The sequence below is a fragment of the Poecilia reticulata genome, linkage group LG11 (genome assembly GCF_000633615.1).
Source record: "Poecilia reticulata strain Guanapo linkage group LG11, Guppy_female_1.0+MT, whole genome shotgun sequence".
Taxonomy (NCBI): domain Eukaryota; kingdom Metazoa; phylum Chordata; class Actinopteri; order Cyprinodontiformes; family Poeciliidae; genus Poecilia; species Poecilia reticulata.
In genome coordinates this window covers 3,143,366-3,170,479 of record NC_024341.1, presented here as the reverse complement: position 1 = coordinate 3,170,479, position 27,114 = coordinate 3,143,366, and the positions used below count along the sequence as shown (strand labels likewise).

At 38.4% G+C, this 27,114-nt stretch overlaps 1 protein-coding gene across 4 annotated transcripts in view; it reads right to left on the bottom strand.

The window, feature by feature from the left end:
- The window catches only part of trappc9 (trafficking protein particle complex subunit 9), a 205,402-nt gene that overhangs the window by 171,964 nt on the left and 6,324 nt on the right, over positions 1-27,114 (bottom strand). For 2 of the 4 annotated variants that reach the window (XM_008421343.2, XM_008421345.2), the window contains 8 exons: positions 26,616-26,741; positions 25,504-25,530; positions 24,509-24,630; positions 21,993-22,118; positions 20,154-20,370; positions 17,508-17,651; positions 6,190-6,316; positions 2,759-2,904 (listed from right to left, as the gene is read on the bottom strand). In XM_008421343.2, the coding sequence (XP_008419565.1) occupies positions 2,759-2,904; positions 6,190-6,316; positions 17,508-17,651; positions 20,154-20,370; positions 21,993-22,118; positions 24,509-24,630; positions 25,504-25,530; positions 26,616-26,741 (1,035 nt within the window). The remainder of the gene's footprint in view (positions 1-2,758; positions 2,905-6,189; positions 6,317-17,507; positions 17,652-20,153; positions 20,371-21,992; positions 22,119-24,508; positions 24,631-25,503; positions 25,531-26,615; positions 26,742-27,114) is intronic. The other 2 variants (XM_008421344.2, XM_008421346.2) reach the window with 1 other exon arrangement.

The window sequence follows — 27,114 nt, the reverse complement described above, 5'->3', positions numbered from 1 at the left end:
TTTTTTTTAATCATAAGCACTACCGGTTACATTATGTGGAAAAAGGAACCATGAATTCACCTTAATTTAGACAAAAACTTGTTTTTAATAACTTTTTCAAAAAAGAAAACAAAACAAAACAGGCATTGTGCAAATTGCACTGCTATCGGTAATACTATCTTTAACAGACTGACAACATATGAAGGCTCTGAAGAGGCTAAATAATGCAAATAGCCAAAATAAAACCATTCAAAGCAAATACAGGTTCAATAAACCTGTATTTACTGAATGAAAACTTCCTGATAGCATGTTGGCTAGCTGATTACTGCTAGTTCTGATTGGTTGTTTCTGACTGAGCGGAGTAATTATGCAGAACTGGGAGGAGATCGATTATTTTTTCACAGATTATCTGTCTCATGTTAGGACAGCGAAAGTTTTAATACGTATGTAAAATTTATTTTACATACGAACAGAGGTTCGGTGTGAGAGTCACTACCAGGTGGAGCAGAAGCGGCGCTCCGTCTGAAATATTACTACCTGTAGCGCGTAGCAGCGGTTCAACAGCGAGAACAGAACCAGCGTCTTACATCGCAGCTCGAAGACTTAAATAATTTTGCGGGGTATTTGTTTAGCTTTCTGACCGTCATGCTAATCCGGGTGAGTGTTTGTGGCTGTGCRCTGCTTTACCTGCTATCTGGTCCTCCATATGTCTTTTTTACTGCAATGAGCCTCGATGTAGCCAAACTCCGTCAAGTATGACATTGTTTTTATGCCATATTAGATTCGTCGTGTAGATGAATTTGACGTGCTTCACCCCACGTGCTTCGCCGCAACACGCAAACTTCCCCTTTCGCTCAATGCATTATAGTTCCACATCGCTTAGAATTTGTTGCTGCACGTTTGCGCAGTGTGAAGGAAAGAGGAGACCAGCTGCAYAGGCAGGCTGCGAAATGAGATGCAGGTGATCGGTTTGTGTGATCGGCAACAAGAGACCGTGATTGGCGATCACCGATCATACACTTTTTCACGGAAATCGGCCGACTATGATCGGTGGCCAATCGATCGGCACACCTCTGATATATAAATATATTTTATATTAAAAAAAGCATCCAAACACTCAAAGGTAAAAGTTACGTCCCTGTGTGCCCATTCAGCTCTGTAACAGATAGCCTCTCATTCAGGTCAGAGTAAACGGCTCGCTGTAGACAGTTCTTAAAGCAGTCTCAGAGCAATTACAGAGAAAAAAAAATCTCCCATTTTATGGCTGCGCATCAATCTGACTCATTCTGAGTGACTTAAAGAAGAACAACAGATCGTTCCTGCACTGACGGACCAAAGTTGCCAAATTGAACCGATGAAAGAGGAAAGATGATTAGTGTGAAGCCATGAAGCTTTACTGCCAGCTACGTGTTATAGATACGGAAGAGCTGCATGAATCTGAGTCACCTGTTTAAAGACTTCAGAAGCTGCCAGTTGCCTCACCAGATCACTCAATCACCACAGTCACTAAAAGAATGAATTTCTTCTCAGCAGCTTTTCGTCAAATGAAAAGCAGCTCCAGAGACTATGAAACATTAAGGCTGATCTGGGTTATGTTTTTGTATTCATTAGCAGTTAATCAAGTTGACTGTAGAAACACTTGTGCGCAGATTGGTTACTAAGTGGTCTGTTTGAACATGTTAAACCATACAGTCACACAGCAGGTGTAATCCATTTATTTTAGGCTAAATCAGTTTGCTTTTTGTGTTTTTGCTGCTGAAGAAGATTTTTCTCTTGGTTTTAAATGGCTTGTTGAAATTGCAGCAGGCTCCAATCTAATCTTCCAGCCAACAAACTGATTTATATTTTTACGTTGCGATTAGAATACAAAAATACATATGAGCACTGATGACAGCAGTACATTGGGGTTTGGGGACAGAAGGTAGATGACAAAGACTGTAAAAGTTAATGTAGTTAGTTAATTTAGTTACATTTAGCATCATTTTCATTGATGATATAGATGTCAAGTGCCAATAAAAGAGATTTGAGGTCACACCTCTATCTTTACTGCAAGTATTGCTACTGTGATCTGTTGGAATAATTTGAAAAATATAACACTGATGTTTTCTTTTTTTCAAATTGCAAAACATTTTTCTACCATGAGGTTAGGACAATGTGACTGCTTAAAAAGTAAAATAAGACAACAGATTTGATTAGAAATGATCAGAAAGTTATCTATGTGATTATCATGAAGCACCATCAGAAGCATAGTATCTGAAAATATTCTGAAATTTTAAGAAATGAACTCAGCTCTTGTTTGAATCAGCCTAATAGCGTAAACAATGAGTGTGTTGCCTTGACCAATCAAAATGCTTGAAAGAAGGCATTGCAATAGCCAGCCAATCAGTGACGATCTCTTACATTTCATTGAAAAAAATGGAAGCGTAAATTGTCAACTTTACAATTCCTAGTTTGGGGATTTCAAACATTGTTTTAATGGCAAAATATTTTCAAAGTTCAAGGAGAAGCAGGTCGAAGGATCTGTTTGCTGTATTGTCAAAGATTTTTCCATTGATTATCGAGAAGAATATTGAGAATCTCTGAAAGTAAATACAAACAGATAAATGATTTTTTTTAATTAATATTATTTTCTCTATCTTACAGATGTGATCTATAGAAGTCAATGACGTAAGATTAAATTTATTTTCATAATGATGTCAAAAAGGGTCAGAATTTAAATGTTAGCTTGAACTGGAAAAGACAAACAACCGTAGACTGCGTTGACTTTGTTTGGACTCACCTATCTTCTTACAGCGCTCCTCTCCTCTGTTGTGCATGATTATGGGTGAGTAGATGAAGGGACTAGCGGTAGACACGCTCTGTCCCAGCAGGCTTTTCACTTTGTGAGGCCGCAGACTGGTGGGCAGATTGAGCAGCTTAACCGATCTGGTTTGAAGCACAGAAATATGTGTTAGCTTTGCATTTAAACTAATTTAAGAGGGGGGTGAACCGAGCTAAACTTTGGGTTACTATTCACAGGAAGTTAGTTTGAATTTGCTTGGGTTGCATGAAATTCAGATCACATTGCTGAATATTCATGAATATTACAGAACAAAGCTTGAGATTCATGGTTGGGCTTTCAGGGAAAGGTTACAAACTCAGCAAGCAATAAAACACAAAGACACAGGCAGCCTTTAATTATCTCATTACTTCTGCTTAACTTGGTTGTTTTCCAGCGTCCTCTCACATTAACTAGTTCCTGGAAGGCTTAAAACTTAAAACTCTGCATCCATGTTCTGTCCATCAGAGCTTATTGCAGGCATCAGAGTCTAGCTTTTGGAAACATAACTTTAATGAGTTACGTTGCAGATTTTTCGGTCAGATGGGCCGTAAACATTCAGATTTTTATGTTTCTTCGTAGTATTAAAATTGGGCAACTGAGTCTAGGTAGTTTGCTAAATTCTGCCATGAACAGCCCGACTTCCAGTGTGCCAGCCAACAGAAGCACTGGCACTCAAGCAGAAGAATGATGACCATGGCAAACGGCCCATGTTATTAGAAGTACCTCAGATGTGGAGATCTGGGAGCGCCTATTGGTAATAAAAGTGTCAGGTAACAACAAAGCACATCACATTACAGCCCCTGTCTTTAGTGAAGTGTTCCAGGGCTGTTGATCTGTATGGCAGCCAACAATGAAAAACTACTACAGCAATTTGAGAGTGAGTAAAGCAGGGTAAAGCAGGACGAATTCGAAACATTTTGGTGATGGCACAGTTAAAGTGATAGTTGGGATAGTAGGACAAAAAAAAGGGTTTTATGGTTTTTATGGCCCCCACAAAGTCCCCAGAAACTCTGAAAGGATAAAGTATGTGGATACATGACATAGTTATAATATCCAAACTTACCGTCACATAAACCCAAATCGTCAAGTCAAAAGTATTTGGGGGCCAAAAAATATAATTAAATAAATAATCAACTAGAACATTTCTGAAGAAATTTAAACAGGGCCTGCCAAAGTGTAGCTGTCGGTTGAAACCTAGCGTTCTGATGCTAAAAAAATAGCATGCCAAAGTAAGCTAAATGTACTCAATAGCATGTGGAAAGTCACAAGCATGTTAAATAACATGGACCTGCTCCACTCACTATCTTAAAATTAGTGTATAAGCTAAAATTTGCCAAAATGCTAATGTTAGCCTAAATGCTGCCAGTGGAGTGGGGTAAAACTAGCATGTTGTCTTACATTGACTTCCTCCATTCAGTGTGCTGAATGTGGCTAAAAAATGAAAACAATCGCTAAAAAGCTTATTTTAGGGAAATGGCTATTGCTAATGTCTGAACTAATGTTAATGCACTGCCTTCTTATTTTGACTATTGCTAAACTAAAAATCAGATGTTTACTTTGAGGCATTTGGCTACCAGAAAACGAGTTCATCTCTTAGCAACAGATTAACAATAAATATTGTTATTGTTCGAAATACATAAGATTTCCTGTGCTCTTTTTAAATGCTACTTATCTTATTCTACTTAAGAATTGTGCAGTTGGTGAATCTTGCAGAAAAGTGAAATGGCAAATATAACATAAAACAGACATTCAACACAAAAGTAAAAATCTGATTTATACTTCGTGGCAGTTCGTTACCAGAAGAAAAAAAAACCGCTCATCTCTTAATGCCAAATTAATAAGTAATATTATTGTTTATAAAACATAAGTTCTTTTGAATACTGCTTATCGTTTTAGACCCAACAAATTTAGAGTTGGCAAACTTTGCAAAACTAAAATATCTGATGTTTACTTTGTGGCACTTAGTTACCAGGAAACGCGCTCGTCTCTTAGCAACGGATTAACAACAAATATTGTTATTGTTTTAAAAAAAAAACATAAGATTTTCTCTGCTCTTTTGAAATACTACTGATCTTATACTAAGAATTCTGCAGCTGGTGAATCTTGCAGAAAAGTGAAAGTTTTTTTCTTTGTCATTGGTGGTAAATATATCATAAAACAGACATTCAACACAAAAGTAAAAATCTGATTTATACTTTGTGGTAGTTCGTTACCAGAAAAATTGCTAATTTCTTAACACCAAATTAATCAGTAATATTATTGTTTGTAAACTTAAGTTTTTTTTTAAATACTACTCGTCTTATTCTACTTAACAATTCTGCAGTTGGTGAATGTAGAAAAGTGATTTTTTCCTTTTTGTCATTGGTGGTAAATATACTGTAAAACAGACTTTGAATACAAAAGTAAAAATCTGATTTATACATTGTGGCAGTTCGTTACCAGAAAAAAAATGCTCATTTCTTGACACCAAAGTAATAAGTAATATTATTGTTTATAAAACATAAGTTCTTTTTAAATACTATTCATCTGCTTAGACAACAAATTTAGAGTTGGCAAACTTTACAAAACTAAATATCTGATGTTTACTTTGTGGCACTTGGTTACCAGAAAATGCGTTGGTAATCAATCCTCTCTGAAAACTGTATGCAGTGCATAGTATATGCAAAGTATTGCATATACTATGCATTGTAATGCATCGAAATTCATTGAAATTCCTTGCAAAGCATTTCAATGCTCTCCTATGCATTCATATGGCAGGCCTCAATTAACTAGTAAAATTATGAGCATGTGACATTTTAATTAAACAAATCAGATTTTCTGTATTAACAGATGAATACATTGTTGTATTCAACATTTTTGAATACATTTAAGTAGATTTTAATTTGTCTGTGATAGTTTTGTCTCAATTTATCTGCACCTAGCATGTATACTGATATTAACTGATTCGTTTTTCATTTGAAATATCTGGAATACTGCCAAACTACATTTTTTCCCCTTTCTCTTCACACTGTTTCTTATTTTTAAGCAGCTTTGAGGCACAAAACTTGAAACTGCTGCTGTGCAATATACTCAACAGGTTGTTGCTAGGTAACCAAAGACTGACATAGTTAGTTGATCCCACCAGTCTTTCTGAGAGGTTGAGTGACTAAAGCATCTCCTCTGCCTACATCCCCTAGAACGCTGTGCGGTTCTGGGTCAGAGTTCACTGAAATTATTGAAAATTTTATTTTAAATGGATTATTAGACAATTGTTTGTTCAATGTCCAAATTAAAGGCTTTTTTCAAATATTTTCAATGCTGCTTCAACAAAATTTATTTTAATTGAAGGGTTTTTTTAGACATCTTCACCACAGGTGCCAATTAGAAAGATGTACTTTTGACAGTCTTACCGGACCATTGGGAGCTTCGTGAAGGGAACTGGTGGGAGCTTGAGTCCATCAGAGAGAGTGATGACCTCCATCCCACCTGGACACTTGGAGGTGTAGTTCTCCAGACTCTGGGTCACCTCTTTCTTTTCTGTAAAGGACAAATGACACGAAAATCAGTGACGCCGGCCAGAACCCTGACCCATCTGGCACGCCGATTACAACACAAATGTCTTTAAAAGTGACTCGGGAAACCAGAGAGGACTCCGCTTCTTTTACTGTAGAAATGAATGGGAGCTTGATGATGGGTAAGGCGTTCGACTCTCAGCAAAGAGAGCTCCGGCCTCGGAGGGAAACTCCGGTTTTTATCGTGTCATCAATACCTTTTGAGAGAACATTACTGCTCAACCAGCCGTATAATTTGCTTTAGCTGTGCAGGGTTTAACCATGTCCATCAATGAAAAGGTCACAGACTGAAAAAAAAAGAAAAAAAGAAAAACACTACTGCACTACAATTGTTTGTAAGAGCATATTTGGAAATTGCAGCCCTTTCATAAGAAAAAGAAATGCACCTGCATTATGTATGAGCTGTTTGTTCCACACAAGGGATGACCTAATAGGATAAATCGAAGTGTTTTCATATCTCTCGCCAACAGGAACAGTGGTTCAAGCAAACAAATACAAGTGCTGCTAGCAGAGACACTAAATCCTTTGGAAAAATATGAATTGGGGGCCTGGAAGGCACAACCCCAGTTCAGGGAGAAGATAATAAACAACGGGGCGAAGGGAGGAAAGGAAAGAGAAAAGATAAAGGTAGAAAGTAAAAGCAGTCAGAGATGGATGAAGAGACACTTGAATTGTAATCCCAGCTCAAAGGATTTTTTTTAATTCACGGCCTTGTTTTCTTTGTTTATTTTTAGCAGTAATTAATGCTTAACAACAGCAAATTAAGACCTGCGATTAATGTATTAACATATCTATTTAAGACATATCAAGGTCATAATTTTAGACACACAAATGTACGACTTCTTAAGGATGTACTGACAACGTGCTGCAAAATCCACAGAAACAATTATAGGTCAGAAAAGAAACCCTTCTGACAGCTCATCAATTTTGGTAAAATGCTTCAGAATGAAACGAATGTAAAGAGTCAAAGCGTAATTTTAGTAAGTAGATCTCGGATTAAGAAAAAATTATGCAACAAATAAAGTTCTTGAGGAAAAAAAAAAAACAATCGTGCAAAACTGACATCAACAGATCAGAGCTCAATCAAAACATTGCTTGAAAAAGGAGCTTCTCTGTCCCACTGTTATCTATGATGGGTGTCCAGGAAGTGGTGACGTGAATGACACAACACATTGTTTCCCAGCAGAATCCACAGCCCCAGGCTTCATCCGGTCACCCGCTGTGCATGATGCTGTCAAATCATCCGCAGGTAAATGACTCGGACAAAATTCATACCAACCAGAATGTGATTGATCCAGACTGCATGGAAATGACTGCTGTGGCTGCATGTCATCAAGACTGAAGCCAGTACAGAGTTTCCATAAAGTGACGAAGATGGGGTATATGCAGGTTTCACCAACTTAAGACTTTTTCAGACCTCCTTAAGACTATTATGGTCAAATTTAAGATCTATATCTTGATAGAAATGTTTAAAAGAAATGCAGGGGACCAAAACTGTGAAATTTTTGGGGGTCTTTCTGTGGCTCTTGGCAAAAGCTTTGTGCTATGGCTATCTATATAGAGCCATATGCTAGCTGCTAACGGTCCGCTTTTTTGCTTGCTAGCTGAATCACGTATTTAAGACCAACTTACATTTTCCATATGAATTCAAGACATTTTAAGGGCTTAATCTTAGATAAATAAATATAAGACTTTTTAAGGACCCATCTGCTCCAGTAGACTAGGAAAGTGGCTGGTTCTGTAGTGAAAACCTCTTTCTGGAAGGTTTTGATGGCAAAACCTTCCAGAAACACATTTGAAAAACTTAAAACACTAATTAAATTAATGAACTAAAAAAACTGATTCCATACAACTTGGTTAACAGTGAGAATAACTGGTCAAAACTGCTGTTATAAGTAATAATGTTCTCAAATTAATACAGATCGCTTTATATAGCGGCACGTCAAATATAATCTTGAGGCACTTTACAAAAAAGTGACTTCAATCCAACCATATAGACAGATTCAATTCCAAACGTTCCAATGTGATTTCCAAATGGATTTTTGATTTAACAACCAAAGTTCTTGTAGCTACCTACATGTCTTTGACATTGGTCTGAGGAAAAATATTCCCACTTCTCACATTTTTAGTTGTTAGATGTTGGAAGAGCTTACGCCACTGTGCATTTTCCTCAGAAACCTTCTGATAGACAGTCAAATGTAAGGTAGATTCTCTGATAGTGAGCCGAACACGCCCTGCTGCAGCAAAGCAGCCTGAACACATAAGATTCCCAGCTCTTCTCCTGGAACGCTGCAATTGGCGTTAAAATTTGCCATCTGTCCTGGTGTCCAAATAATTCAAATTCAGACTAATTTGATCAGAGTGCATTCTCTGTGGACACCTTTAATCCTTCATGTTTCCTTGTTAATAAGAACTAAACACATGACCTTTAAATAGGGCAAACCTCCTTGAAAATGCTGAGTAACCCTTTTGTAATCATACGCGCCTGATGTGATGAGCTTGTGTTTGATGTTAGCCCTTTCAAGAGTGAATAAATGTAGCGGGTGTCCAATAAATTGCATTTTGATTACATTTTAAAGAACATTTGGTTTTGTCTTCCGCTTTATTTTATCCAGGCTTTCGCTCATTCACACACTGATGCAAGCACAGCGGAGCCTCTGCCCAGTACTTCCAGATTTGTCTGAGGAAAGTAACTCCAAAGTATTCGCTGAAAACCCACCTGGACGCTGATTCGTGAAACTTAAAATATTGAAAAGAAAGCGCAGCTTGGGAAGCTGAAACACCCAGGCACAATGCTAATTAACACGCTTTTGGCTGGCATTTGCAAAGCAGCTGATCCAGGAGCATGATTTATTTTCCTTGGCGCAGATTGAACACTGTAGATGTCAGGTTCTGCCTCTGTGCTAAGACGATGCTTCCACTGTGTGTGTTAATGCATATTAAGGAATATTTGGTGTCTAGACTATTAAAACAGGCTGATTTTAATGATTTGCAGGTGGCTGTGGTAACCTCTGAGAATACTGTATCCAAAACTACTGTATTTTCCGCACTATAAGGCGCACCTAAAAACCTTCAATTTCCCCAAAAGCCGACAGTGCGTCTTATAATCCGGTGTGCCTTATATATGGACCAGTATTGAGTCACAACAGGTCTAGCAACTATAGTAAGCAGCCGCCGACTTCATTTTCCTCCGCAGAAGAAGCGCGCGGTGCATGCTGGGATAGTTGTCAGAACGCTGGTTTGTTAATAAAGTTTGATAATACATTTAAACCCAGGGAGGGAGGGGCGGGGGAAGAGAGACGGAGACTGCGGCGGCAGCGTGTTGGTTGGTCTGTGTTACCCAGAAAGCAGTTGGGCACAATATCGCAACACCAACACCGTGAGTGAAACAATGACTGGGGCAGACTACTATATAAAGAACTTGGGGACCATTTCTTTACAAATATGGTTGTGTACTAATAGAGTGCGGAACAAATTGGCAACCCAAACTGAAGAGTCTATTCTATGCGCCTTACAATGCAGTGCGCCTTATATGTGAAAAAAGTTTTAAAATAGGCCATTCATTGAAGGTGCACCTTATAATCTGGTGCGCCTTATAGTGCGGAAAATGCGGTACATGTCACTGCAACACTAATTCCAGGTCAGACGTTTACGATTGGCCCCAAAAAGATTGATTAAAAACTGGCCATCAAAAGCAACACTGCTCCATCAAGTTGAAGGCATTTACTCATTATGGTACAACTACAGGATCGGTTGAGCTTGCTGCTTTAGCATATTAAACATATCAAGGAGATCGAAGTGGAAGATTTTTGTTCCAGCAGTGCTTCTCGCTTGCTTCCTGTCCAGACAAACCCGGCGCAGCTTGTTATGAGGCTGACAGCTGGAACACACAGTGCAGAAAAAGCAAAGAGACAGCTTAACAGGTAGGTGAGACCAGGGGTGCAGCTTATAACACTCCATATATTTCTCCAAGTGAAAGGCTCTCATCTGCGAGTGTCGACCGTCAGGAGGAGGAACACTTAAAGGCAGGGTAAAAGGTTGCCGTGAATCAGATTCCCCACAAAAAAAAAGCTTTGCTTTCATCTCTGTTGCATGTAAGAAACAACTGAGGTTTCTACATATTAAATAGACATTTAGCCATCACAAAACAAGTTTTACATTTTTGCATGTGGGATATTTTTGGTTCAGTGGGATTAGTGTGGGACGTGTGCGAGTTATTGCTACATAGATATTTTTACGAACAGCGATGAGTCAAGCAGAAGGATTAGAGAGCAGCAATATGCCAGTGCTGCTCGGCGGTGTGCATTATTGCCCGATAAGCAGGTCAAGTAAATGACTGTTATTGTTCCACTAACAGAATTTCAGCTGAAAATGACAGCCAATAATGAGGGACACGCTGCAGACAAAGCACATGACCTGACATCCAGCTATGAGAGCAGAAACCTGTGCGTCACTGGGATGGAGTTGAGCACCAAGCACACAAACATGCAGGCACAGTTTGCTTGTTTTTTTAGTGATGACAATACCTGAAAGCAACAAAAGCGACTAGGAAAATACAAAGTTCTATTTATTTGTAATGTGTTGACTAATGTTAATTTTAACTTTTTCTAATTCTTGCACCCCCACCAGGCTAAGCATTGTTTACTTATTACAGTTTTTTTAGTAATGAGTAGCATTGACACTGGGGATAAGGTTTAGTGTCCATAAGGACTACATTAAGCATCCATACATTCGTTTGTAAGACCTTAGCACCTCATGTTAAGGTTCTGCCTTCCATTTTTTATTTCAAATTAAGAATTTTTGCATTCAAAGTTGAAAAAATAAATCAATTGGAATAGTCTCAAAGATCTGAATTTTGACCTGGCTAGTCTGATTTTGGCGATTTGGGTATTTTGAAAAGAGTGGACCTCTGTGCTACAGATGATCTACAAGGATTCACCACAGACAGAGTTGCAGAAAAATGTTCAAAGGCCAGTCTCCATTATTTTCTCCTAAAACTCTGCACATATGGAGTGTTGTTTTCAACAACTGACTGGATAAAACAGCACCTTGGGACTATAATATGATTAAGTGGCTGTCATTTCCAAATCTGATGTTAGACTTCCAATGTAATGTGCAATATAATCATTGTGTATGATTGGGGTTTTCTGATTGTAAATCTTTAATTTTGATAATCTTTATGGAATGCTGAATATACTTTAAAAGGTTTTACCAGATTTGCTATCTAAAAGAGAGCCGTCATATCTGATCTACTGCTTTCCTTTCCATTTCTCATTTATTTGGTAGAAAGAAATTAAATTTTCAGCCGAGGCCATTTTTTTCAGAACCCTAGGGCAGTGTTTCCCAACCCTGGTCCTCATGGCACACTGACCTGCATGTTTTAGATGTTCCCCCGCTTCAACACACCCCATTCAGATGATTGCAATTCAGCAAAACTCTGTTAATCAGCCATCAATTGAAATCATGTGTGCTGATGCAGGGGCACATCTCAAACATGCAGGTCAGTGTGCCTTGAGGACCAGGGTTGGGAAACACTGCCCTAGGGTATTCCTGATGTCCAACAATTCCTTCCATTATTCTTGTGTCATTTCCACTATGAGCGCTAAAACGCCTGGATTGCATAACGCCCAGTTCACCTAAATCTAATCCCAAAATTTTAATCAAACAAGCACAAATTCAACATCTTCAAAAACTTTACAGATGTACAAGGTGTAGTCTGAACAAAAAGGTAAGTGGTCTTCAGTTTAACCACCAGTTTGCTCATTTACGCCACCGGAGACTGCAGTGGATGGGAGAAGGTAAATGTATCCCTTCTTTACGTAAAGAAGCTTCAAGGTTTCAGCTTAAATGTGCTCCATCTGACCTCACCCACTCACTGTTTGGAACAGAAATACAGTGAGTCAGGTCAAACTCTTTCTGTAGGGTCACGCCCACTCAGAGTTACTGATGAAACCGGGACCAAAAGGTGACTCGACTCCGTGACCTCCGACTTCCCAGCTGCATACTGATACAGAAGAAGTCAAGAGATTTCTAGTGGAAAACAAAAATCTATAATTATACAAAGACAGAGGGGTAAGCCTTTCTACAACATTGATTAGCATTAGTATACAAGTTTTAAAAGCCATTTGTGATTTTACATCATCATATGTAATGGCTCCTTTGACTTGCAGTGTACGGTGTCCTTAGAGGCACAATAGACATCTTTTTCCCTGATGATGAAAGGCGGCTCTTAAATCATGCCTTCAGGTTGATCTTTCAGTTTGACAAAAGAACAAGGGATCTCAACAATGTAGTTCAGTGAGATTATATTAAACCAATCATGTTACAACCTTAATACATGTCAAGGCATACTTTCTCACATAGGAAATGGTTCATTGTTAAACTGCAATGTTTTATGATGAAACATTGCTAGCTAGATGGGTGGACAGAGAGAAGGACGTATTTGACTGTTAAGGTAAAAGCAATGGTCAGTTTAAATGGAGAACAGTATCAACCTCCAGATGAAGAGGAAGAGCTGACCGTTTTCAGCTCAAATAACCGTGAAGAACAAAAAAAAACAAAAAAGGCTGAGACTGAGAAATGGAGTCATAACCAGACTGAAAAATTAGGCAATATCCGACGACAGTTTTATTAACAAGTTTATAAATTCTGTACTCAGACCCAACGCCATGCTGAGCTCTCAAATAACTATTGACAGTGAAGAAAATGAAAGTGTTTTATAAAGAGGAAAGATATCATGGTGTGAAATGAAAACAACTGGCACACCACAAACAGATATGTCAGCATCTTTATGAATTATTAAGACTTTTCTGAATAGTATTGGAAGCAAAATGCCAGCAGGGAAAAAACAGAGCAAGAGACAGATAAATAATCCAAACAATAAACACTAAAATAATAAAAACCTGAGCAGAAAGAGGAGTGACATTAATCTCTCCAGTATAAAATTCACAAAAAGTAAAAATCTCACTATGTCTCTTTAAATTCAGTAAATGCACTAAAAGGCTGCACTGGCTTTTTTTTCTTTTGCCGAGAACACAAATTCTGTTTACTGGGTCTTGCGTGGAAGAAAGAAAGTTCAGCATTATTTTCTGCCTCTATGAAACAGGAGGAAGTTACGAGAAATTCCTGTACCAATTCAAAACCTTCAGACTTTAAGCCTCCGCTGCCGATCATGTTCCATTTAAACATATGAGTGACAGGAGAAAACACGAGATGAGCTTCATGACGGCAGGCGAGTTTGCATCTGGAGCTTGGCAATGATGTTACAAAAGAACACTGCAGCTTGAAATGAGGCTCTCCGATTATCATTAAGGAGGCACACAAAGCCATGATTCAGCAGCGGGGGGGATTTGCTGTAAATTGCATCGAGGCTACGATGCAGTGAGGAAAATGACACAATAATCCGCACCTCTTTAAAGACAATGCTTCAAACGCAAAACGCCTCAGACAGAAATATCTTTTATTCTCAGCTATCAGCCGTAAAGGCATGAGGGGAGACAATCGCTTCAGTAATAGTCGGCCGCTGAATATTTGGATCCGTTTATAGCATGAACCCAACAGAGTATATTCACTATGCATCTATATTGTGGGGGGAATGTTTTCAGCACGAATAATAGTACATTTTTATTATACATTTATGACTTTTATCATTTTATTCAAAATGTTTTAATACGTAATATTTCACAAAATAAGTTCACCTTTATTCCGTTATACCTGAACTAAACTCAGAGTTGAACAGAAATGTTGCATTTTGGTCAGATGATCCTAAAATGTACGGTGGCCCAAAAGGGTAAGCAAAATGCCACAACGACGGAAAAAAGTCACAACATAAGTTCAATTAAAACTGAAGTTAAGCTAAAACCTAATTTTTTGCTAAATCAGAATTTAGGCTAAAACAGAACTTGTGCTAAAACCAAAGGTATGTTAAAATATAATTTTTGCTACCAAAGAAATTTATACTAAAACAAAAGTTTTGCTAAAGCTGAATTTTTGCTAAAAAAAAAAAAAAAGCCATTTATGCTAAAATATGAGTAGTAATAGAACAGAAGTTATGCTAAACCAAACTTTATGCTAAGGCGGATTTATGCAAAGCCAAAATTTAAGATAAATCTAAGTTTTTCCTAAAAATGAATTTATACAACAGTTATGATAAACATGCCAGCATGACTTCAGTTTTAGCACAACTTCCATTGTGGCTTTTGCTACTTCAAGTTGATTTGGTGTAAAACAAAGTAAGTATGGTTAAGGGTCTGGGATGCTGAGGGATGGTTTCTCTCTCACAGGTCCTAGAATCAAGAGTCCTACGTTCTGAACTCTGAACCTACGATGGCCGACAGGTGCAAACGCGCAGCAACAGAGAAAAGATGCAAACAAAAAAGAGAGAGGCAAACAAAAAGCTAATGCAGCAAACAAAAAAAGAGATGCAAACAAAAAACGAGACGCAAACAAAAAGCGAATGCAGCAAACAAAAAGAGAGACGCAAACAAAAACCGAATGCGGCAAACAAAAAGTGCTGAAAACGGAAGTGCTCCAGACCACTAGGGGGACTCTAACAAAAAAAAGTTGTGTCCGAATTTAGTCTCTGCATCCTTTCAAGGGAACCCTCTTGAGCCAACAAATTTAAACACAAAATGGTTGTGTTTTATAACAAACAAGATTTCTCGGTATTGAGTTTGTTGGAAAGAAAATAGTTTTTCCAGGAGCAAAGCAGTCGCCACAGGTATTTGTTTCAGGATGTGTATCGAAAGACCAAGAAATAACCAGACAGTATGTCAGTTGTCCCCCGTCAGCTTACCTTAGGGGCTGAATGCAGACCAATAACTCTGCTTTATATTCTGTTATAATTTTTTCCTCCACAAAACTCTCTCCTGAGGCCAATTTGTCATGGAAAAGTCATCGCTAATGCTCCAGAAAGCAGAGTTCCCACCAAGAAAATGTGATTCTACAGAGCATTGATAGCCACTGTTTTCTATCGCTTAAATATTCTGGACTGTGGACCAAAGTATGACTATGGTTTGGACTTGTGTCAGTGTCGATGTTAATTTATCTATGTAGCACATAAAAACAACAGACATTGATGAAAATGCTTTATCTTGTTTCACTTTATTTAACAGTAAACACCAATAAGAATAAAAGAACAAAGATATTTAAAAAAAAAAAGAAAAACACATAATTAACTATCATTATTGAAAAATCTCAAACTCCGCTAGAAAAATTGCAAAAGGCTGTGCACCTCTGGATTTTAGCATGGATCCAGGAACATTTAAGAGAAACTGCTTGGCTTACCACAGTGCTATCACTGGAGTGTGGATGTTAAGCAGATTACAGAGACATGATGGTGCTCAGCCTTTTACAACTTTAAAACTAAAGCAATAAAATCTGGAAATCAATCCAAAGCCAAAACATTAAGTCCATACAGAGAAGCCAGAACTGGAGATGTGCGTTCACATTTTTTAGCACTTGTTAAAAGACCAGCTGCTGCATTTTGGATGGTTTGTAGATTTCATTCCTTTAAATCATGTTACTGGCAATCAATTTAGAGAAGAAAATTTGAACTGAAACCACCTTTACCAGTGGATTTGATACACCTATATAAATGTTTTTTCTTCCCTTCCAGTAGCTTTTACTTTGTATAACATTACCTAAAAGATCTGATCAATAATTTAAAATAAAAAAAAATGCTAATGATGGTTAAATACTTTAAGTACTTTATAGTAAGGATTTTTAAGTATTACATAAATTTCACCATCAGGTACAAAAAAGGCCACACTAACAAATGATTTTGTGGCCAGACGGCTCAGCTTAGTAGTTACACTTCTGAAGCACATTTATATGCAAGAACTTAATTTTCAATTTCCCTTTTAGACCTACAGGTTACCACACCTCTTGGTCTAAGTAAGGAATTACTAAAATAATCCCTTAGAAATAAACACTTTCCACGACAAAGTAGGTTCAACAAATCACGTTTCCTTAAAGAGAGCTGGCTAAGCTAACAATAACATAGGCCTACTTATGTGGTGATACAAAGCTGGTTAACTCAGTAAGTCAACTCATTCCTACTTGACTTCTTTGTGTCCATAAGTAATTTGACATCAAAGTTGATAAAAATCACATGCAGGATTCCTCAAGGTTCTATCCTGAGGTCCTTCTTGTTTAGTATCTACTTGCTCCCTTTAGCTCAGATTATATCACCTAATAAATTAAGATACCATCATTATGCATATGACACAGCTCTACATTACATTGTCACCAGGTGACTATGAACCCATTCTGTTGTTGAGTAGATGCTTAGAACAAATAAAAGGGTGGATGTATCATAACTTTCTTCAGCTGAATCAATCAAAACTGAAGAGCTTATTCTTAAATCAAAAGAGAAACTATCAAGACTTATAACAGCTAGAAACTACTGAACATGTTTACAGCAGTAAACCGTTTTACTTCAGCTGAGCCAAACGTCTGCACAAACTGTAGTTCAGAGCTCGACATATACCTGCCCTATCTCCCACCCACATAACCCACAGATTATTATTCATTCTAATAATAATCTGTGATTGATTTGTAACACGACACTATAGGTTGTTGGAAAAGTGGGATTGGCTTACAGTAGTACTCTGAGCTAACAAATTTAAACACAAAATGGTTGTGTTTTATAACAAACAAGATTTCTCGGTATTGAGTTTGTTGGAAAGAAAATAGTTTTGCCAGGAGCAAAGCAGTCGCCACAGGTATTTGTTTCAGGATGTGTGTTTAAATGGTGTGGGCAATCATTTTCATTCTGCATTATTTATAAAGAGTTAGTACAGCCTCAGCAGAGTTTGCTTGTGTGTGATATTTACTAGGTAAGCCTCTTTCTCCTCTTACTTCTCTCTTACACATCTCTTGCTTAGTCATTCAACAAGGATTTAACTTCCCTCTATTGTGTGGCCAGTGGAGCTTGCGTTAAAAAAACCCAAAACATATCTGTATGCACAGAGTACAATGCTCTGCAAGCCAAGTAAACACAAGCTTTGGCGACCATTGATCAGCATCAAGTAAGCTGCCATACGCCAATCGCAATCAGGCAGAATTGTTTCCTTTGAAGGTTGGGCATGAAGCTGGAAGAACCTCAGAGGACTGGAGATTCTGAAATATCACACTGTGCTTTGCTGTTTACTGACCTTGATCAGACAGGAAGTCCAGCATGGTCTGCAACAGGAAGGACAGGTGGCGCACAGACAGGCCCGGGTTGCCCATGCGGCGGGAGGCGTATACCAGCTCATGCAGCAGGCGCATCTGTACAGCTGCCCAGCCTCTGTGGGTGCCTGGGACAGAGAGAGAGAGAGACAGAGGAACACACTCACAGGGCTGCCAAAGATTATTACAGACACTCTTTAATGAACTATTTATTTGACTCTGTGTTTTAGGGTGCATTCACACTAGCCTCATCTAGTCCTCTTTAACTGAACTCTAGCTGGTTTGCCTTTGGTTCTGGTATTTTCCAGCCCTGGAGGAGAACGGGAGCTTTGCGTTTGATTCTTCTCAAATCTTTGGCCGATAATTTGCATCTTCTGACATCAACATGTTTCCTATTTGCAACAAATGTTTGGTCATTTTTCACTTAACGTGACAAACGTGGGGAAGTTCAAGGTAAGCACTGCGTTTGTCAATTACATATATTCCATTTCACATCTCTACCAAACAGATTAAATATGTTATTAACTCAGCTGGTTCTGAAGCCCTTTATCTTTCTAACCTGACATCAACAATGCCCCCCGGACCCTTTAAAAGACGCCCTGCTCCGCTCCGTTTTGCCGTCTGCTGACTCACAAAAAGGGAAAGAAAGAAAAACCAGAGGAAAAGATGTGGTGGGAAGGCCAGAGGGTACAGAGAGGGGAGGAAGGACATTTGATAAAGCCATAAATATTTCCTCAGCTTAAAGACCATTTCAAATAACATCAAATCATACTTCTGCTGCTCTGCCATTATCAGCACTTTTATCCCCACGGTTGTTATTCTCTCCGACTTCTTTACTATCTGAACAAACTGCACATGTAGTTCCTTTATAAGCATCTCCCCCCATTATAGTGAAAAACTGCACCCACTCAGCAGGCTAAAAATAGCTGACTTCTACCTATCTGCCAGAACCAGTGTTTATCCAGCACAGTAATCCACGGGATGCTGGCTTTTCGAAGGCTGTCGCTCTCGCTCAAACACAAAAAAACAGCTTGATTCGCTGCATTTCCAGCCCTGAACGGGAGACGTCTGGAAATCCAATTAACACACTGCCAAGATAATGACTGTGCTGCCACAGCCTAGTGGCTGCACTGTCATGCAAACCTCAGTCAAACGCTACCGACTCCTCAGGCTGCCTCTGATCTGCTGCACAGAGACAACCAGCCAACGCGTTACTCCTCTAGAACAGAGCTGAAACGATTCATAGGATTCATGGACATGAATCGATTATTGAAATAATCCTTCTAAACTAATTTAGAAATCAATTAATTGTTAACTTTAGATACAGACTCAAAACAGGTCGATTCTTGAAAGAACAGCACAGAGCAGTAATTAAGTAGAAAATGTACGTGTGTGTGTGTGTGTGTGTGTATATATATATAGTTTGAATTTGAGATTAAAAACTTCTTTGTCTATAAATATGTTCTATCAGAGCTCCTCAAGTCTCAGTTTTAGCTTCACTTGGTTCAAAAAATCTCATATTTAGCACCTTTTGCTGTCCATTTATTAACTGGTTACTAAAAATAAATAAACAGAATACTGCACTGTATCGATGTTAAGTCAAGCAGAAAGGACTGAGCGTTCCATATGTTGACGTTAGAAAAATCTATTTAGCTGCAGAGATCACTAAAGGAATGATGTGATTGCATTTTATGCAATAAAATGTTTATTTTCTTATTTTATAAAAGGAATTTAATTATTTGTTTATTTGTATTTTTAATGTAGTTCTAATATTGTATAAAAACCTTAAGTGGTTGAATGAAAAATGTGCACAATGTGCTGGGTATTTTTTTAATTCGAGTCATCAGTTAATCGACAAACTAATGCAAAAATAATTGTTATAATAAAAAAAGTAAACTTCTATTTTTCAGGTGATGACATGATGAAAAAACTGAGTGGAAGGTTTATACGAGGTGATGGATTTTTGTACTTCTGTACTTCATTCTGTGCCTCATTACACTGCTACATTTTTTCCTCACTTCAACATCTTCATCCTTTTCAAAATCCCCAGAAAAAGCACTGGAGCCTGTTTGCTTTTAAGCGTGTGAATGTTTTCTGCAGTGAAAATCTGTCTCAATTATTTTCTTTTAGCGTCAAGGGAAGGATTCTTGTTCATTTCTGAGGAGGAAGTGTATTACAACATGAAAGGATAGCATGAGTAAAAGGCTATCGGAATCTTTTGCGAATGCCCAATATTATATATCTTTTCATTTTTCAGAATGAACTCCAATATTTTCCCTCAGATTTCATTCCCCGCTCATAAAGCAAACAAGGCCAAAGATTCAAAGTGCATCAGAAAGACAAATCTCGCTCAGATGGTTCCCTCTTGATAAGCTGTGAATGTTTCTGAGTGCCTCTTTTATAGATAATGCTTTCAACGGTTTGACTGCAATGAGCCGGGGTCAAGAGTCTGTAGAGTCCTGAAGCTGCATCACAAAGGCCTCAACACTGAGAGCCCTCCGAACGCTGACAGCGGATCTCAGCTGTGTCTCTCTGAGTGAAGCGGGGGCCGGAAAGCACAGCGCACTGCAGGAGAACACCTCACGAAACGAAGCTTCTGAAGTTGTCGTTTACGACCTCTGCCCCCCTACCTTTGCTGAAATCCTTGGGGTCGAGAGACAGGCTGTATCCAGGCAAAGTCTCCAGCAGCAGCTTGTAGCAGGCCCTCCAGCCCGGCTCGGAGATGGTGGGGGCTACACACTGCATGGCTGCCACGCGCTTGAAGAAAGCCGACTTGCGGTGGAAGCCGATGAGTTCGTAGAGCTCAGACAGGATGCTGTAGCGCTGGATCTTCTCCTCCTCCGACAGCTGCAATTATATGGAGATAATTAGCATTTAGCAGCTGCAAACTACACCCTTATGCCGTCTTTTGAGTCATGGTGGAGGCTGAGCGCACCGAAGCATCATTCTATTTGAAGAAACTCAGGTTTAAACAATCCAGTCCGTTGATTCCCTGCCCTCTATAGACTGTTCAACTCTTCTTGGAAGTGTAGAATAGTTAAACTTCTTTCCGGAAACTCTATGCTGACACCTCCACAGCTGGGAAGAACTCATTAAGTCAACTTGTCACTTGAGGAGTGGATGAATGTCTGTCAGATGGAGCAGGCGCACAGACAAGAAGTTAACCCGGACCCAGCAAAGCTGGACTCTGCTGCCACCACTGGACTGATGGGTATTTGGATTTTTTTCGAGCCTTTGTTTTTTGTAAGTTTATCTTTTTATCTTTTGTTAGATGGAAAAAAAAAACAGGGAAAAGAAGAAGAGAAAAACAAACAAAGCAAACCCTTCGAAAAACCTGTTCACTTCCTCGCCTGTGGTGGCGCTGCACCAAGAATCACTGAAAGAAACGACACAAAAACCTGTGAAGAAGACCTGAGAGCAACTTTCCTTTTTCACAAAATGTAAACAAAAATGGAGTAGCATCAGATTTTATGGGTGGAAGTTTTCTCTTTAGTCTTTAGTAAAAGACTACGAGTGATTTCTCCTGCTAATTGCAAACATTTGTTTTGGTTGCATTAACTTGGATTGCCCAGAATTGCAGTCCACTTCCTGCTTTTGGAGCGGTCTCCAGTCCGCTTGACGTTCACTAATGCATTTGAACTGCAACAGAATTCCCCTGAATTGAACAGAGATCAAGGTTTTTAGATGGACCAGAGTTTGCTTTTTTGGTCCACATCAGAGTTCGATTAAGCATTCACACCTCCCCAAACAAACCGAACTTTCAAGGCAAACAACAAGAGTGCAATTAAAGTAGAGTAAGCAGGGCAATCGAACTCTGAAGTGGACCGGAAAAAACGAACCGTGGTCTACCTAAAAGCCTAGGTTTCAGTTTGGTTGAAGTGAACTCTGGTGAACTTCTAATAATCATGTGAATGTATATTATAGCACAGGGCATTCTTGGTAAATATAACCACAATAAAGGTGCAAGTCTAGCTAGCGCTAGCGGGAGAAATGTTTTGTTGTCTTATGCCAAAGACCAAAGAGAAATCCTACAACCGCTAAAATCTGACGCCACTCTATTTTTGTTTACATTTCATGAAGGAGGAAGATGCGCTCAGGGTCTTCTTCAGAGGTTTTTGTGTCATTTTCTTCTGTGGTTCTTGGTGCAGCGCCCCCACAGATGAGAAGGAGATTTTTCAAAGGGTTTGGTTCGTTTGACACATTGCAGTGTTAAAGAGAGCCACACCAACTGAAGATAAAACAAATGTTATAACTTTGCCCTCCAGTCAAACCGAGTCCACTGTCAGGTGTGTAAACATCCTAAATTATCCTCAACAATCCAGCCATTTAGATCATCAGTGAATCAAGTTACATAATGCAGGGTAGAATGGGTTTTCTCGCAGGAGTGGGCTCACTGCTACTGTTTTGGACAACCCACCAGAACCGGTTGGGTTTATCATGCTGTGTGTGTTCCCAGTCGGTGATCATACCTGTCCCAGGTTGATGTAGACAGCGTTCTGCAGGAACTCTGAGGCCTCCCTGGCTCTCTTCTGGATGGCCAACACCCTGACGGCTTTAACACAGGCCTCCAGCTCGATCACACCTGCGTTCTTGTACTGTGGGGCATTAAAGGAGGACATGTTTAGTGCTGCTACAAAAGAAATCACCAGAATTTATTGTTTTGTCCTTAACACGCAGTGGATGCTACACTTATCATTCAAAAAGCAGTATTCCACAGCATTATATGCTGAGGAATTTTTCTCACTCTTCTCCTGACTGATACTTATGGAAGACAATTTGAAAGAAAACATTAAAGCCTAACAGGAAGTCATAATTATGAGACAAAGTTGTAATTATGAGATTTAAAGCCATAATTATGAGATAGAAAGTCACAATAGTGACTTTCACACCCATTATTATAAGATTCAAAGTCATAAATTTGCCTTTTCGCCTGAAATGGTCAACTTCTGCTCTGTTACCATAATTCACCATGTATTCACAAAGCTAAGAAGAGCTAACATACTATTCTGGTATCATAATAACTTTAAATCTTCTAATTATGACTTTCTATCAAAATTATGACTTTTACTCATACATTATGAATCTCAGAATTATAATTGTAACACTCGAAATTACAGAAATGGAAGCCATTTCATGGCGGAAATGGGCTTCCATACATATTTTTATAAAATACTATCATTTTGATTCCTTGTAACTGTTGAAAGCTCTAAAAGCACTCTTTAGTCAAAATGACTAAAGTGCAAATTTAAGGGAATTCCTACTAAGACATCTGGATCACTGATGGTAAATCTGAACTTGGGAATGAATTCTGAGACTGAATTTATCACTACCAGGCCATAGCAGCTTTTTGCTTACATTTTTCCTCAGATTCGTTTGTTTTTGAGGTGGATTATTAAGGGTATACGTCTCCCTAGGGAAAATCTTTCAATTTATTTGTTATGGTCTGATTTTGCAAGTCCCTAAAACTTGTCATTTTACCAGGTGATCAAACTCATCCGCTCTTGGTCAACATGGCAGAACACAGAGATGCAAGCAGTTGCTGTCAATCACCTCTCAGGGATTTTAGCTTCAATGTGTTGGGAGAAAAAAACAGCAGCAGTTTATCTCAGTCCCATGGCTTTCTTCCACTTACATCCTCACCGACTCTCCTATTGAAATTCAAAATGTCTACTTGTTGAAGCGTAATTTAATCCAGAAGGAATTAGATTCAGGTAGACGGGATGAAGGCAGAGGAGATCAACACAAAAAGGAAATGAAAATAATTATAAGACTAACAACTGCTTCTGAAAAGTAACCCACTTCCAGCAAGTTGGGAACAATTTCATTAAAATTATTAGTAATAATATATATGGTTTGTAGACACAAAGCACTGCTTTAACAGGTTATCAGCATGAAAGTTTTGGTTTACAAGCTCTAATGGTTCATAGAAAGTCACATCTATCTGTCCCATTCGGTCTAAAGCCAGTCAAAATCTGTCCACGTCTGCTAATGCAAATATACTTCATCCAATACTGCCCCCTACTGGGAAGGATGAATACAGACAGCCATGCTGACATGATGCAGCATGGCAGCATGGCTGCAAGGAATCAAGGAAATGTATCTGCATTATGAGGGATCGCTGAGAGTTTTATATCAAAGCCTAGATTATAATAAACCTAGGATTTTAAAATTAATTCTGCAGAGGCTGAGTTTTCATAAGAACACAGAAAACTCATTTTCATGGTAATAATAGAAGATATTCTTTCCAAAATTCTAAGATATCACTTAAACCAGGGGTTAACTGTGGCTCTTATGAAACCAAATAAGAACCATTTTATTTATTTTAATATAAATGCTATAAGATGCTTGTGATTATGTATGTTTTTATTCAATATCTGCATATAATAACAACAAAAGGTCACCAGTTTTACAAGTCTTATTTAAGGGAAGAGCTCACTCAGCTGAACTTATTCAGCAAAATTTATGTTTTTTCTTTCCTTTGTTAAATTTATGATTCATTCTGTTCTAAAATCAAAAAATAGAATTAATAATAAATTTTTTCTTTCATTTTATTAGAGCTCAAAAGCAAACATTTCACTAGTTCATATCCATTTATCTTTTTTTGCAGCTATATACAATATTTATTTTATTGTAGCATTTGATTACCTCTAATTTAAACATTTCATAACATTTCATATTTTACATTATGAGCACAAACTTCAAGGCATTTTCAGGAGTTTTTATGTGATAAAGCAACACTAAGTAATGACCAATTTTCCACATCAAATGAAATATTTTCAACATTTTTCTACAAATAAAAATCTGAACAGCAGAATGTTTTTGTATTCAGTCCGCTTGAGTCAAAACTCTACAAAACAATTTTCACTGAAGTCAAAGCTGCAGTCTCTGCAATTCTAGACACTGTTTTTATTGCATTTTCGTACTTGGAAGGTTTGCGTTAATCTGTCATATTTAGTCCCAATGAAACACTTTGTGTTTTATTTACCTTTCCGTAGTAGGAGATGGCCTCTTTGTATTTCTCGATGATGTCCTCCGGACTCAGGCAGTTCTTTGCTCGTCCAATCTCTGTGCTGGTGTCGGCGCTGATGCCGTTGGCCGTCAGGGCACCTGCAAAACGAGACGCGATAAGATTATTCAAAGAAAAAAAAGTTTAGAATCTTAGTTAATCTGCTTCGTTAACACCAAGGAGAAAACAATGAAAGTAAAGAGGAGAACTGAGAGCACAACTGCCAGAGTGGCATGCATAGCCCACATATTAAAACCAATCAAATGACCGCAAAAACAAACAAAACAAAAAAAACTACCCCAGTAAAATTAAGACCCACCCCACCACACACAAGCAATCCTACAGAATAAGGTGACCAGAACCAGCTTAGAAACTACTGAAAATGAAGATTTACCACTAAATCTGAACCAATCCTAACTCTGAATAAAAAAGGAAAGAATGTAAGACTAACGGTGCCTTTTAGAAGACGGCTAATGTTTGTCAAAAAAACACCCAGCCAAGTCAAAGTGAATAAAGTAAAACGACTAGATTGCAACACTCAGAGTTCAGACAGAAGGTGTGTCCATAGCAACCGTGTGGCATTGCTATGTCTCACCACACCAATATGTTTAACCTCAACAGTAAGCAACATTTAAAAAGACAATTAGAATATGCACCACAGGTGTTGAACCACCAACTCTGGGTGTTTAAAAGAGTTATGTAACCTAAACATTTCAGAAAAATTATGTTTAAATGCAAGAAATTTGTGGGTTTTGTTTTGTTTTTTTTAGTCAAAGAAGAATGTAAAATATGAAAATAATCAATAAAGTGTCTGCTTAAAATACACTCAGAACTGTGATGCAGAATACAAAGAAGCAATGAAGTGAAACTGAATTTTAACCAAAACACCAGAGCTGTTGAAAACAAAAAGCATGTGAGCGCGTGCAAACCGAAGTGTCTAGAGGAGCTACAGTGGTTAAACAGTCAGTCCATACCTGGATCAATGAGAACCTCCTGAGCCCCTACAGACAGAGAGAGAGAATGCAGATTCACTCCATGACACAAGGCGCAGCGTTAGCGGAGTTAGCAGAGTTAGCAGCCACATCCTGCTTTATGCCTGCTGCTGCTGCTGCATGCTAGCTGCACCGTATTCATAATGTTTTAATATCATAGCTTAAGGTAAACTCACAGGAGACGATTCTGTCCTCACGTTAACTTGACCGGTCTAAAATTTCTTGAATATGACTTGCAAATGTTATAGAATTTTACTGAATATTACTACTCTTTGATGGTCAACTATTTTAATGAGTTGGCACATCGTGCTGAAAAAACCCCCATCTTTTTAAAACTATGCAAGTCATAACTATAATGGAAAATTCCAGAAAAGCTGGGGAAAGAACAGGTGGAACAAAAGAACAAAGAAAGGACTGAACGAATGAACGAAGGAACAGAAAGAACAACTGGAAAAAACAAAGGAAGGAACAGAAAGAGTGAAAGCAAACTGAACAAATGAAGGAAGAAATGAACAAAGGAATAAATGAAGGAAGAACAAACAAAAAGAAAGAATGGAAAGAATAAATGAAGGAGGGAACGAACAAACAAATGGCCGATGGATGGATTTAGACAGTGGAACTCTGGAAACATATTTTTATCCAATTTCTTTGTCTACACCAATCCAGACCTGGAAAACACTGAGGTCAAATTTAAAATTTCACACCGCGTAGAAATCCTGTGTACAAATAAACTTAAACTCATCAGCGAGCTGATAATTATTCTGATATTACTGTGAAAGAAGAAAAATACTATCAGTTCAATATCAGTTCTTTTCCTGTAACTTCTTATTTTTGTTTAAAATATGTACATGATTAGCATTAAAGATAGCAGAGTTAATAGCAAGTTAATTAAAAGGGGAAAATGGCACAACATTGTTAAAGTTTCAACTAGCAGTCAGTAGGAGAAAATACACACATTTCAGCATTTAAGAAAGCTTAAAGTGAAACCAAGCAGTTTAGCTGAGCAAAGCTTGGCCAGCCAGCAGATCCATTCTGTTTCTCTGAGTCACTCAGGAGAGCCGCCGTTTGTTTCCTGTTTGCAGCCCAGTGGTTACCTGGTCTGTGGCGTTTGCCCGCATCGGCCGGCTGGGAGATGCTGGGCTTGCGTGCGGCCATCTTTCCCGCTGTGCCTCCCGGGTAGTGGAAGATGACAGAGGCTGAACATAAGCCTTCCAACGCAGCTGCAAACAAAACCACAGGTGCACAGATTCTGGGATCCGACAATCAGTTTTCTGGTTGTAAAGTGACGGAGTATGAAAAAAAAAAACATCTGAGGAGTATGAGAACTTTTGCAAGCCACTGTATGTGAAGAGCATGTTGGTGTCCAAAAAAGGCATGCTTTGGACACCAAACCATTATATAAGAAAATATAACTATTTGTTTTAGCTGTGCACATCTGTAGCAAGTTAAAGATTATTTGACACCGAATTTCCTTTAAAAGATGGCATGTGTCAAAATATATGGATATATTTCATGAGTTTGACAAATGCAACTAAGTCAACCAGCTACAATGTCACATTTTTGCAGGCTAATATTCATTGCTCATTTTAAAAA